The following is a 12378-nucleotide window of genomic DNA, read 5'->3' as shown; positions in this document are numbered from 1 at the left end:
GGTTATGCAAAAACTACTGGACAGATTACTGCGAGACCTGGTGAAAGGATGTTGTATTGGTCAGGGAAGGACCCATTCGATTTTGGTGCAGATCTGGATCAGGGCACAGATTCCGTTTTTTCTTTTTTAACATTGTGAGATCGGGTGTTTTTTGTTCGACATTTTCCATTGTTTTTTGAAGGAATAATTGATTGATCTTGATTAAAAAATAAAATTGGCAGATTTAGGGGATTAATATATATGAGTGTGTGTGAAATTTGGTGCAGTTTAAGGAGACTACTGGGCCTTGGCAGAGTCAAGGGCTCTGAGTGCCATTCTAGTTTTATCTATAATATTATTTTTTACATTACAGAATGTATAGAAAGTATTCTTACAGATAAATAATAATATATTTTTAAAATTGTATGTTCAGTACATACTGTAACACGCAGAAAAGGGGGTTTGAATAACTGAGCTGTTATTCTCAGCTGTAAGTTTTCCGACTGAGGCTGTATTCAGAGGAAAGTGGGAGGAGAGGCTTGACCTCACTAAATATGGCGGCATCCGGCTTCACTGTCTGCGCACGGCTTCAGTGGGATTCCCCGGATAGGAGTGAAGCCTCTTTGCCAGCAGTATCTTTAACCTATGAACTCCCGAGTGTGCCAGTACTCCGCCATATTGACTGTTGTCTTGACTGGAGGAGATATAGAACATTTTGAGGTCCGAGAAGAAACGAAAGTGTGCCCCCGAAACCACCGAAACTGGTGCAAACTTGGCCAAAGCGCACCATAAACATCGCGGCAATGGCGAGGAAGAAAAGCAAGCAGCCAGGGGTCGCCCAGAAGGAGCTGGCGCCCGGAGAGCAGACCGCACCGAAGAGCCCCGTCTCTCCCGGCGATGCAGCTGGCGGTGGCGGTGGAGATGCTGGGCTGGATCGGCTGGCCACCACCAGGGCGAACCAGGTAGCTAGCAGCAAGTCAATCGCTGCCTCTGTTTGAAAATAGGCTAGCTAGCCTCTGCGCTAGCAACACTCTGCTAACTCAAGCATCCTCCATTGTGCTTTTATTCCGTGTAGCTAGCTCCTGCAGAGGTGAAGGTACACACACACACACACACACACGCTGCTTGGTGGGAGGCTATTTTAGTCCTAACGTAGTAGTGGTGCTGGATGTGGGGGGTGTACGTCGTTCGATATGTAAATAAATAAATAACATGCTCAACTTGGCTAGCAGAATCGCCCACCCAGCCTGCCGGCATTCGGAGGGCAAGTGTGGCTAGCGCTGCAGCCCACCTCCCTTTGCCCGGACAGGTGACATTGTGCCTCGGACAGGTCGTCTGGTTTCCAGCGTTCACAACTCCTCATCCGCCCCAGCTAACGTTAGCCAGCAGGCTAGCCGGGCTACAGCTAGCGTGCTGCAAACGTGCTACACTCGAGCCCATCCGCAGGAACCAGCCAGACGGCGGTGGCTAACAGCTACTAGCCAAACAGCTAAAGGAGATTGCGGGTTCATAACGAGGGTGGCTCACCCCCAGACGTCGTCTGTGTTGTTTATTCTGCTCTGTGAGCTAACCTGCTGTCGCAGTGCTGACAGCAGCTAATGTCAGAAGTTTCAGTGCACGGTAGAATGTAGTTTCTGTGATGCTAGTGATGCTCGGCGGTGGCTGCATCCGAGTGGGTAACATTGGAGAAGTTGAGATGAGGGACTGTTGCAGCCTGGAGCTCAGCTAACCTTACACGTGACCTCTGACCCCTGTAGGGACTCTGCTACTACAGCTTATACCACATGTGTAACATGTCATAACAGCACATGTAACGTTTTCTGAAGAAATGTGTAACTTAGGAAAAACCTGCTGATCCTTATGTGCAATGTATTTATTGCTATATTATAAGTTTGTTTACTGATCCCCACTGGAAAACATCTATCAGTATATTAACAGTTTATTTGGTACATCGAGGTAAAACTAATGGCAGCTAATTTTCCTTTAAATAGTTATACAGAGTTGATAGACCCCATTTTATATTTGCATCACTCTTTGCAGTCTTCTTGCTCGTACATCTAATCTATTACTCACTGTCCATGCACACACACACATAATCAGGGTCATGGATTTATTGCCAAGTAGGTTTATACAAAGAAGGAATCTTGAGATGCTTGTGCATGAACACAAATATATAAATAGAAATAGGGGACAGTATAATATGCCAAACACTAGAAAAAGATATATACATTATGAATGTTAGATATTTGCAAATTGAATGTTTTACAGTATGACCATTATTGGCCTCAGAGAGTTCAACCACTGTCACAGTCGAGGATATTTAGGCAGTGCAATGTTGGGGTCCTGGGACGTGTTGATAAGGCCGCTGCATCTGTGACAAAACTGTTCTTGGGGTGTGACGTTTTGGTCCTATTGGTCCGCAGGCTCCTGCCAGAGGGAAGTAACTCAAAGAGTTTGAATATGATAATGATTACACACATAAAAAAATCCCTGTTTTATATTAGAAATGATTCTGAGAGACATCAGGCCTAACAGACCCATACTTTTTCCCTCTAGTGTTAATTAACCTACAAAATTCTGTGTCACACATCTCAGTTTGAGTGGTAATCAGAGTATTTAACCACCTCCTTTTCTCCTCCTAGCCTATGCACACCTGCTGCCTCCTGTGCCACCGTGAATTCAAGGACTGGGGAGCAAGCTCCACGAATGGACTCCCTGGGGGCCACGGGACCAAGTTGGCTGACGCTGTGCCTGCGCTCTCCCAGGCCTTATTGCGGGAGGCGCCAGGGCGTAAGCTTGCAGACGCGGTGCCCTCGCTGTCTCAGTCCCTGCTGGGAGAGGTGCCTCTGTGGATCTGTCAGAGCTGCTGCAAGAGTGTGGAAGAAGAGGAGAGGCGGAGCAGCCAAGAGCATCCGACGCCGGTAAATAAAAGGGGACTGATTTGGGTCACGCCGGGGTCCTTTGCACCACTTCTTTTTTTTACTGCATTTTAGTTCATCTCTGTTTGTGTCTGTCGACTGGCATAATCTCATCTTTATTCATCGTACAGAGCAATGTATTTGCATGTTCTTACTACAAATCTGTCAGTCTGAATGTCACCTTGGATTCAATTAGTTTCAGAACAGCTTGTAGGGCAACAAGAGTTGCCCAAACTTGTTTTCTCTCCCTTGTTTTGCTACCATGATTAGTTCAATTCAATCTAAATTGTATAGCGCCCAAATCATACACATCATACATTATCGCAAGGCACTTTTTTTTTTTTACATAGTAAGGTGTAGACCTTAAAAATTATAAAGGAATTCCACAGTTCCTACAAGTAGCAAACACTTTGGTGACCGTGGAGAGGAGAAGCTCTCATTAACTGTAAGAAACCTCTAGCAGAACCTGACTCAATGTGGGCGACCATCTGCCTCGACTGGTTGGGGCGAGAGGAGAAAGAGAGGAGAGTTGAGTAGAAACGAGGGGAGAGAAGAGATAGGGGGAGAGAGGGGAGACAGACCAGGAGCAGTTGTGTAACCATCATATTAGAAGCTGCTGCTCCTACGTGTGCCAAAATGTAAGTTTGTGTTGATCTCCTGATGATTAACTAATTCAGTGTTTTTTTGTCCTTCAGGTACCATTGTCACACTCTTCCTCCTGTAAGTCCCAGAGCTGTGGGAACGGTTACCCAGAGCAAAGTACTGTAGACTGGGACCCGAGTTCCTTCCTGTCAGCCCACAAACTGTCAGGTCTCTGGAACTCTGCCCACACCAATGGAGGGGAACACTGCAACCACAATACTTCTTCACACTCACAACAAGGTCTGTGATCACAGGGACGACTCCACACAACCTTTAATGACAGGGACAGTTATTCATTTCAGGCTTGTGTTGTGAGTTTCAGTTTAGTGAAATGGACACAAATGTTGTTTAGAACCAGAGCTCCAGGAGTGCTTTGTTAGGGTACTTGCTCAGCAATAAATGTGTGATACATTTCTGGCTTCTTTGTTCATGTGCTGGTCTACGGTGTCTTAGAGGAACAAAGAGGCATCTTGTAAAAGCTTCTGATGCTTTGTGTCCTGAGGCGCTTCGAGCTCAGCAATATGAAACGTGCAAAGTTATTTTAAGGTTGTTGTTACAACTTTTGAAGTGCACTCGAATTTGAAATGGAGGTGATCTAACTAAATCAGATAGTATGGCTTTGATCAGCAGTTAGGAAATATCCATAACTGATTCTGATAACCTGATCATTTATTAAATTCCAACAAAACCATGAGTCACAGAAACTACCGTACTTAACATTTCTTAGATACTTTGAGTTGCAGCTTTTCAATGTAATGACAACTTTACCCTCAAAAACAATCATCTCTCACATACATTTTGTCATTGTGCTTTTTTTCTTACAATATTAAGCATTCATGTAGAAACTAACATCAGTGTAATTGAGTGTTTTATTATGTTTTTTTTTTTAAACTAATATACTTGTACACTACAAAGGAGTAACTATAGTGTTAAAAATATAAAATAACAAGAAACACGGCGCAAACATTTTAATGGTGTGAAATGTTAATTATAGCCAATAATAACAAGTTCAACATTTGATATGTTTTTTCTAAAGCACAGACAAGGAAACTGCACCTAGAGGAGAACAGAGAAGATCTTAAAACTAACTTCCTCTTGCTCTCATTCATTTAAAAGCTACAGTTTGGACATTGGTTCAACAATGGTTCTCATGTGCTGAGAAATCATACCTAAGCTGTTCTATAGTTCAGAAATGAAAATGGGAGCTAATCCATTTCCGTGAGTTATATAAGTGATTATCCAGTTAGGATTGTTGTCGTACCGACATAATTACTTTGAAAACCACTAATTGAGATGCATTAAGCGTCAAGAATTGTTTTGTGATCGAATCATTGCAAGTTAGATTTAAATTTGATCATGGATTATATTAGCCCGGTTTTCTGAGTACATGGTCATGACATTACATTCTTTTCAAATAACTTATTTCTCTGTCCTTCAACTAGAAGTTTCTAGGAGTCCTAGAAAATGTGTCTAGCTAGAAAATATCTGAAAGATGTATCTCGAGCAGCGAGTTGAATGTGAAAGTGAAACGTGTCTTTCATAGACCAGGGAAATACAGCGTTGCTTTGATTTCTTCCGGATCTTATTCAACCACTTTGGAAACCTACCTCGTGCACAAACTGCACATGTGTGGTTGGATTTTCAGTTTAGCAACTGCACAAATGGGTAATTTTGCTGAATTGTATTTAAACCTTTAGCGATGGCACGTGCACACCTGTACACATGCACAAACAACTTTAATTAATTTCATTTCAAAGACTTATTTAGGTGGGGACTGAAACAATGGATGTTTAGCTGTGAGTTGTGCTTGTGGAAAACTTTTTTTTAAATTGTCTTGAGTTCGATCTGAACTTAGGAACTTTATGTACTTCATTATATATCATGGTAAATGTTAAAGTGGACATTAATGTAACTTATAGCTGTGTCTACTGATAATGATGGTTGATTTACATGTTAATGTCCTTCAGGGTTTCAAATAACCTGCCTCGGAAGAGCGAGGAATTATTTTTACATAATATAAACTACAGTCTACAAAGTCTGCATGCGTTACTCAAGTCTCAGCACCTGGAAAGTTGGATTCATTGGAAACCATTGAAATAGTAAAACTTTCCCAAACATGGGGATTTTTGTGGCATGGCCAGAAAAAAACTATTGTATTGCTCCTCTAAAGCTTAACACAGTTTTATAACACAATTTATTAACAAATTCATTTGCTAGATGAAAATGATGTCTGTAATACAAAAGGAGTATTTTCCTTTTCAGTAATCATAATCATATTGTCTTCATCAGTGCCCTAATACATCCATTGAATCTTCTCCATCTCCAGGTTTAACACTGGGATCAGCCTTTCATGAGAAAAGAGGACTTCATGAAGCGCCTGGGAAATCTGCGAAAACATCAGGGACCAAAGTCTGTCCCTACAGTCACCCGTCATCCCAGAACACCAGTGGATCCTCTGCTGGGAACCCCCTGTCTACCTCAGCAGACCTTTGTAAAACCACTCCTAAGCACTTCAAGACCATGTGCCGGCGTCCAACGCCACCAGGTAATTTCCCCCTGACTCTTAGTGTTCAATTGGGTGATCCTGTGCCAAATCAGCCCACTTCTCAGGCTATTAGTTATTATCATATGCAACCACAACGTAGTTTTGATGCTGGCGAACTGAAGTGAGTGCGGCCCAAAGGTGTGATGATTTAACAAAATAACCCAAAAGGAATTTATTATAACTGGAACCCTGTAGAATCTGCTCAAATTGTTCAACGTAAATACTCACGAATTTACTCTTTAATTTCGATTTTATATGTATATATTTTTTATTGAGTAATTGGTTACCATTACTGTAGTGGAAAGCATAATTTAAAAAAAAATATTGGTCACTCAGGTTTTACTAGACTTTGTTGTCGTTGTTTGTTTATCAATAGAAAAGTGGACCAATTTAGTACTACTCATGTCGATTAGTCTATATAGACTTGTGCAAATAAGAAATCAAATTAGATGAACTGTGTAGAACAAACAATTTGTGAATAGATCATTTTTGAATAAGTCATTTTATTCATATTTTCCATTGTCCAGGTGAAGCCTTCCACCCCAGTGACCACCATCAACACACAGACTTGTCGGTGCCCCCCAACAGTCCCACCGGCCTGTCGTCCCAGCATTCCTCCCTCCTGCCCCCAAAGCCAAACTCTGGGCAGCACGGTCACGTTACCTCGTCGTCTGGCCCCAGTGTAGCCGCCCATGCAGCGCACGCTCCCTTCTCCCCGCTGGTACCGAATCTCCACGGCCCTACAGCCAAACTTAATTCTCCCTGTCCGGACAGCCCAACACCTGTCCACAAGCCCAGCCCGTGCAAAAACTCCCACATTCCCGCTGTGAACACGCAACACAACAAACTGGGCACGTCTTTAATAGGCTGTAACCACCCCTGTAATGGACACAGTCAGGGAACGGTGGCCACTTCCAATGTAGGTCATCTGTCAGCTGGAGCCTGCAGGTGAGGACTGATATCTGGACATTTCTTTTTAGAGGATGTAAAAGACAGCAAGTGGCTTTGTGTTGATTCAGAATACAAAGAACATCTGGGTGTTGATAACATAATGTCAATTCTTTCTTATTTGTAGGGACCAAGCATGTAAGGGGCACAAAATGACTAATGGGACGCTGTGTCATCCTCCGTCTGAGCTGGAGGAAGGGGAAGATGAAGACAGCAGCTCTGAGAGGAGCTCCTGCGCCTCCTCTTCCACCAACCAGAAGGACGGGAAGTACTGCGACTGCTGCTACTGCGAGTTCTTCGGACACAATGCGGTACTTAGAAACCTTTTCTTGTAACGTAGTTTGGAGTGGTAAAGAGTTCCCTTTATAAATTCTAATATCAATATTTTAATATATTATTCTGTCACAGCCTCCAGCTGCACCAACGAGCCGAAACTATGCTGAGATCCGAGAGAAACTCCGCTCACGTCTGACCCGACGTAAGGAGGAGGTGCCTCAGCGTCCAGATTCAGACCTGACGGTGCCTGGTGTCATCGACAACAGAGACGTGGACGAGCTGCTAGACTTCATAAACAGTTCCGAGCCCAAACCTGTGAACAGTGCCAAGGCTGCCAAACGGGCTCGACATAAACAAAAGAAGAAGGTATGAAACTCTAGAAACAACTTATGGTAAGATTTAACCAAAGACGGCAACATTCTGCAGTGGTAAGCGTTGCCTAAACACAAGCATCTCTATTCAAACTGGGCCTCAGCTCTGGTTTCACATTAAGAAAGTGAACAGTAAACAGCTACACAGGATCACATGCATGCATTGTCTCCTGTAAATCCCTCATGTGTCTGTAGACAATCTGAATCCTGTTGTCCAAGTGTAAAGGCTTTTAATTCCATAATGTAAATTAATTGAAGCACAACTGCTAAAAATGTCTCCCATGTTTCAATTTAACATTAAGATTACTCTGACTATGTCAACCCTTTGATACACAAGCTATGCAAACCCCTTCTAGTGCACAACTTGGGTCAAACATGACCCGTATTCATTTCCTGTGTTATTTCATGCATGCATGGCAGGGTGTTTCTTTGCTATATTCTTTTATAGCTTATTCTTCCTTCCTAATTTAGAAGAGTCTTCTTTGTTTCGCAAATGAATAGCATTAATGAAGAAGGCTCCTTCAATGAGTCATCAAAGGAGCCTTCTTCATTAAGGAGAGCTGGATTCCAAGACACACCCACAACTCCAGCTTGATCCTGTCTATTATTCTACTAGGTCCTCAGCATCAGATATTTCAGACTCAGAATCAAGACTAAGAATTGCCTCCTCATTTTCCTCATCCTGTTCCTCATGCCTCTTTGTGACCATTTCAACCATAAGTCTGAAATGAGCCATACTAACACTCTGGATAAAGAAAATCAAAAGCATATTTTCAAATGCATATCAATCAGTCTATTAAGTAGACTTGCATGCATCAGATGTGCAAAAGCAGCTGTGTGAGATGAATGGTAGGTGTTCCGTAGTGAATACACGCTGTATGGGTCATTTTTTACCCATGTGTGTAAAAGTGATGACGAAATACGAAATTTCCGTTTGTTTATAAAGTAAGAAAGGAAAACGGAAAATTATGATTTGTGTTAATCAAGAACAAAATATTGAATGAATTCTTAGAATATTAAAGGATAAAATACTTTTATTTCAAACATATAGCAAAGAAACACTCATGCATGAAATAACACAGGAAATAAATACGTGTCATTTTTGACCTATGTTGTGCATAAGAAGGGTAGTGATACAAAAATGATTTCTATTCAAAAAGTAACAAAGGAAAAATTCTGTTTTTGTGATTATCATAAACAAGTTAATTGGGGAATATCTGAAATACTGAATGATGAAATTCATTCACTGCAAAGATATAGAAAATAAAAACTCGCCCAGTCCGTGTCCGCTCTCCCCCGCGGCCGCATAAGGTTAGTGCTCGGGCCCGCACTGTGCTGCTTCGAAGCCCTAGTTATGTATTGTCCTGGTAACGTTACATTTTATGTGTGTATTTGCCCTTGGTCTCATGTCTGTACATCATCTGTTTCAGGAAAAAGCTCAGCAGGGCAACATGGGTGCTGCAGGCAGTGACCCTCATTCCGATCCATCTGAGTCTGTTGACGAGCCAATTCCTGATGGTTCTGAAGCCAGCCGGTTGCTGGACTGGCCTCAGCTGGAGCTTGAGCGTGTCAACAGTTTTCTCACCAGTCGGCTGGAAGAGATTAAGAACACCATCAAAGACTCAATCCGGGCCTCGTTTAGCATGTATGACCTCAATCTGGATGTCAATGACTTCCCAAAAAAGGCCGCCACGTTGGAGGGCAACCATTTACTGTCCCATCTCAATGGTTCCTCGGACCTGCAGCAGATAGACCTCGACCTTGCCCCTCTTTCACTGGGATCGTTTAAAAGCCACCTTGATTTGGTTAATGGATGGGAGGACACAAGTGCTGTATCATCTCCTAACAACACCACCACTACAGCGTCGGGAGTCATTGTTGGGTCAAAGGACATCCAGCGGTTGCCCACAACCCCCAGTCTCTCAAAACTCATAAGGGTTCGCTCTCCAGAAAGATGCACGTCTACTGGATCTGACAATTTGCCACAGATGTCAGCCCTAGCAACGGCGAAATCGAAGGAGGACAAGCCTGATCCCAAGAACGCAGCTGTTGGGAACGGTGGTGCGAAGTCGAAGAAGAATAAAAAGCAGCAGCAAAGACAGGAGCAATCTCTGTCTGAGCAAAATTCCAGCAAACCAATAAAAGCGGCCGCCGGGACTGAAACACAGAAACCTAGCGAGTCTAAAGAAATGGCTTTGAATGTCTCAAAAGTCCAGAGCAAACAACTGCAGCACACTGCAGACAACCACAGGAACGGACTTAAGAAGGTCGAGGAGGGCAGATCATCCAAACAGGGAGCAAATGGAGCAAATGGTGGCCTCTCGAATGCACAAAGGGGGAAAGGTGACGCAGAGACTCGGGGAGGTCGAGCTGAGCCGGATGCAGAAAGCAAAGCTCACCCCACGGTTATAGCAAATGGGCAACAGCAGCTGCAGCAGCAATCCAAGGGGAAAAATAAGAAGAACAAGAACAAGGGTGAAAAATCCAGTGCTGTTGGTACGGGAAGATGTTTGTATTTACAATCACAACAATGTGTGTATTGTTGTCGTTGTTTCAAATTTTTTTTAATCTGTCCATTTAATATTTAATCTCGTCTTTTTTTCTTCTTTAGATGATGTATTTCTCCCTAAAGATGTGGATCCAACACAAATGGATGAGATTGATAGGGAAGTGGAATACTTCAAAAGGTAAACTATACAACAGCAATACAACAGTGGGTCAGGAAAAGAATAAGAGCTTAGCTGTTATGTTGATAAATATTAGAAGCATCACTAAATCTGTGTATTATTTTTTCCTCTTCTTGTTTGTCTGTCTTTGTTCCCTGTAGGTTTTGCCTTGATTCTGCAAAACAAACTCGCCAGAAGGTAGCAGTGAATTGGTCCAACTTCAGCCTCAAAAAGGTTCCTTCCAATGCAGCTCAATAACTTGGATGAGTGCCAGAGATAAAAAAAAAAAATTCTCACCACACAGTCTTTCAGTAGAGCGTTATTTGACCTGAGGCGTTCTCTCATTCCCCGTTTTCTTCTCTTTCTTACTAAGCCAAGGGGCCCAGGTTCAAAATCAAACTCCATTCATTCAGGAGACTGAAACATAACTTGTGGCTAAGAAGCCAGGGATCTGTCTCAAGGCAGACTCGACCCTCTGCTCTTATCGCAATGTTCACTAAATGAGAGATGCAAAAATGGATAAAAGTCTGACTCCACTGCATCCATGTGCTCACGTATGTAGTATGTAAACAATTATCTTACATGAAAATAAATGTTTTTATTACAAAATCTGAGACATTTTAACGTTGTTAAACTTCTGAAAACCAATCAGTTCGATTTGGTGCTTGGCATTTTGACCTATTACACAAGGCTCTGTAGACACTACAGACTATTTGTCTAATACTGTACAACTGACAAGAAGGAGCACAAAACAACACTTTGACCTTTTTAGGGGGAAAAAAACACTTCTCTTCTGCAGAGAGCAACCACTGCATTGGTTTTACTCACAGGCGTTAGTGGTTGTTCATGAATTTCAATTGGATTTCTTTGAATTTGATCAAATTGTTGTGGAATCAGTGACAGAAAATTTTACAGACAAGCACTTGATGACCTTCCCTCTACACTGTTCCCTTTTGTACAAACTCCAGAAATGTGGAAAAAACATGAAATGTTTGACAGTTTTCAGTTCACAAACACTAATGTAACCTTGTTGAAAAAAATTGCTGTGTAAAACACTTGGCTCACGGGATGCATCTATAAAAAAAAGTATTTAACTCCAATTAGATACCCATGCATGAAGTGTAGAAGAGAAAAATCTAAATCCTGTCCCCTAGTCCTGTAATCGGGCGAAGTTCAATGTGTCGCTGTTGCGTGTTGCTTCAATATCAATCCTCCCTTGGTGTTAATCTTGAGCAAATATCTTTTAGTGATAACCAATATACACTCTGCCATCTGTAGGAGAAAAGTCCTTTACCACGGTTTCCTCACTCTCAACCCCCTATATCCCAGCAGTGACAGGTACACCAGAGTGCAATGTTCATTTTAACGTTGGAACCATCACTCCTTGTTTGACACAGTTAATTTCAATGCTTGTACATACTGAGTGATTATTTTGGGCCCTTTTGAGCCTTTGTCATATGTTTCCTGAGGTTGTGTGTCTACGATATGTTTTCAACCATACTACTCTTTTTTTGTTTATTTTCTGTACTGTGACCCTGTTGGCACCCTCCACCTCAGCTAGCCGATCTCAAGTCCACCTCTTGATGATCTTTGAATGACAAATACCCCAGAAGACTTGATGCCTTTGGGAACAAGGGCCTGGGGATTGACACCAGTAACCACGTTTTAGCTGATGGCTTTCACTGAGAGGGATGATTTCTTTCCTGAATCTGTGTTCTGAGATTTTGTTTTCATATAACATCTCTGATGCTTTTCAGGTTATACTCAATTAGAGAAGATTATCTTAATGTTTCGAATGTAGATTTATACTATTCCAATAATAGCCAAGTGTATGTTGGCTTGTTTCTTTTTTTTAAAGTTCACTTTTGATACTGTGAAGAATCTTTCGTTCAGAAAGATTAAAAACAATACAGTTTTGACAAAAAAATTAAGTGTGGTGTTTGTTTTCTAAGTTCATTCTGACTTCAGTGTTGGTTTCCATGACGCTTCATTGCTCCTCCCGTTCCTGCAGCACCAGACTTAATCGCGCTTCG

General features: G+C 42.2%; 1 protein-coding gene across 1 annotated transcript; it reads left to right on the top strand.

The window, feature by feature from the left end:
* Positions 1–644: 644 nt before the first annotated feature.
* On the top strand, positions 645–12276 carry fam193b (family with sequence similarity 193 member B). Its single transcript, XM_034598235.1, has 11 exons — positions 645–941; positions 2622–2900; positions 3593–3779; positions 5866–6084; positions 6612–7032; positions 7160–7343; positions 7441–7674; positions 9110–10175; positions 10291–10366; positions 10507–10579; positions 11903–12276. Exons 1-11 carry the CDS (start codon positions 783–785, stop codon positions 11927–11929), a joined length of 2925 nt encoding a protein of 974 aa, XP_034454126.1. The 5' UTR covers positions 645–782; the 3' UTR covers positions 11930–12276.
* The last annotated feature ends 102 nt before the right edge of the window (positions 12277–12378 follow it).

This window comes from Hippoglossus hippoglossus, chromosome 10, assembly GCF_009819705.1.
Source record: "Hippoglossus hippoglossus isolate fHipHip1 chromosome 10, fHipHip1.pri, whole genome shotgun sequence".
Lineage (NCBI taxonomy): Eukaryota > Metazoa > Chordata > Actinopteri > Pleuronectiformes > Pleuronectidae > Hippoglossus > Hippoglossus hippoglossus.
This window is presented reverse-complemented; position numbering and strand designations above follow the sequence as displayed.

Excerpts from the sequence above, each read along its gene's own strand:
- fam193b (XM_034598235.1), top strand. The coding sequence starts at position 783 with ATGGCGAGGAAGAAAAGCAAGCAGCCAGGGGTCGCCCAGAAGGAGCTG. Across the intron at positions 942-2,621 it reads CCACCACCAGGGCGAACCAG|CCTATGCACACCTGCTGCCT; the intron begins GTAGCTAGCAGC and ends TTCTCCTCCTAG. Across the intron at positions 10,367-10,506 it reads GAAGTGGAATACTTCAAAAG|GTTTTGCCTTGATTCTGCAA; the intron begins GTAAACTATACA and ends TGTTCCCTGTAG.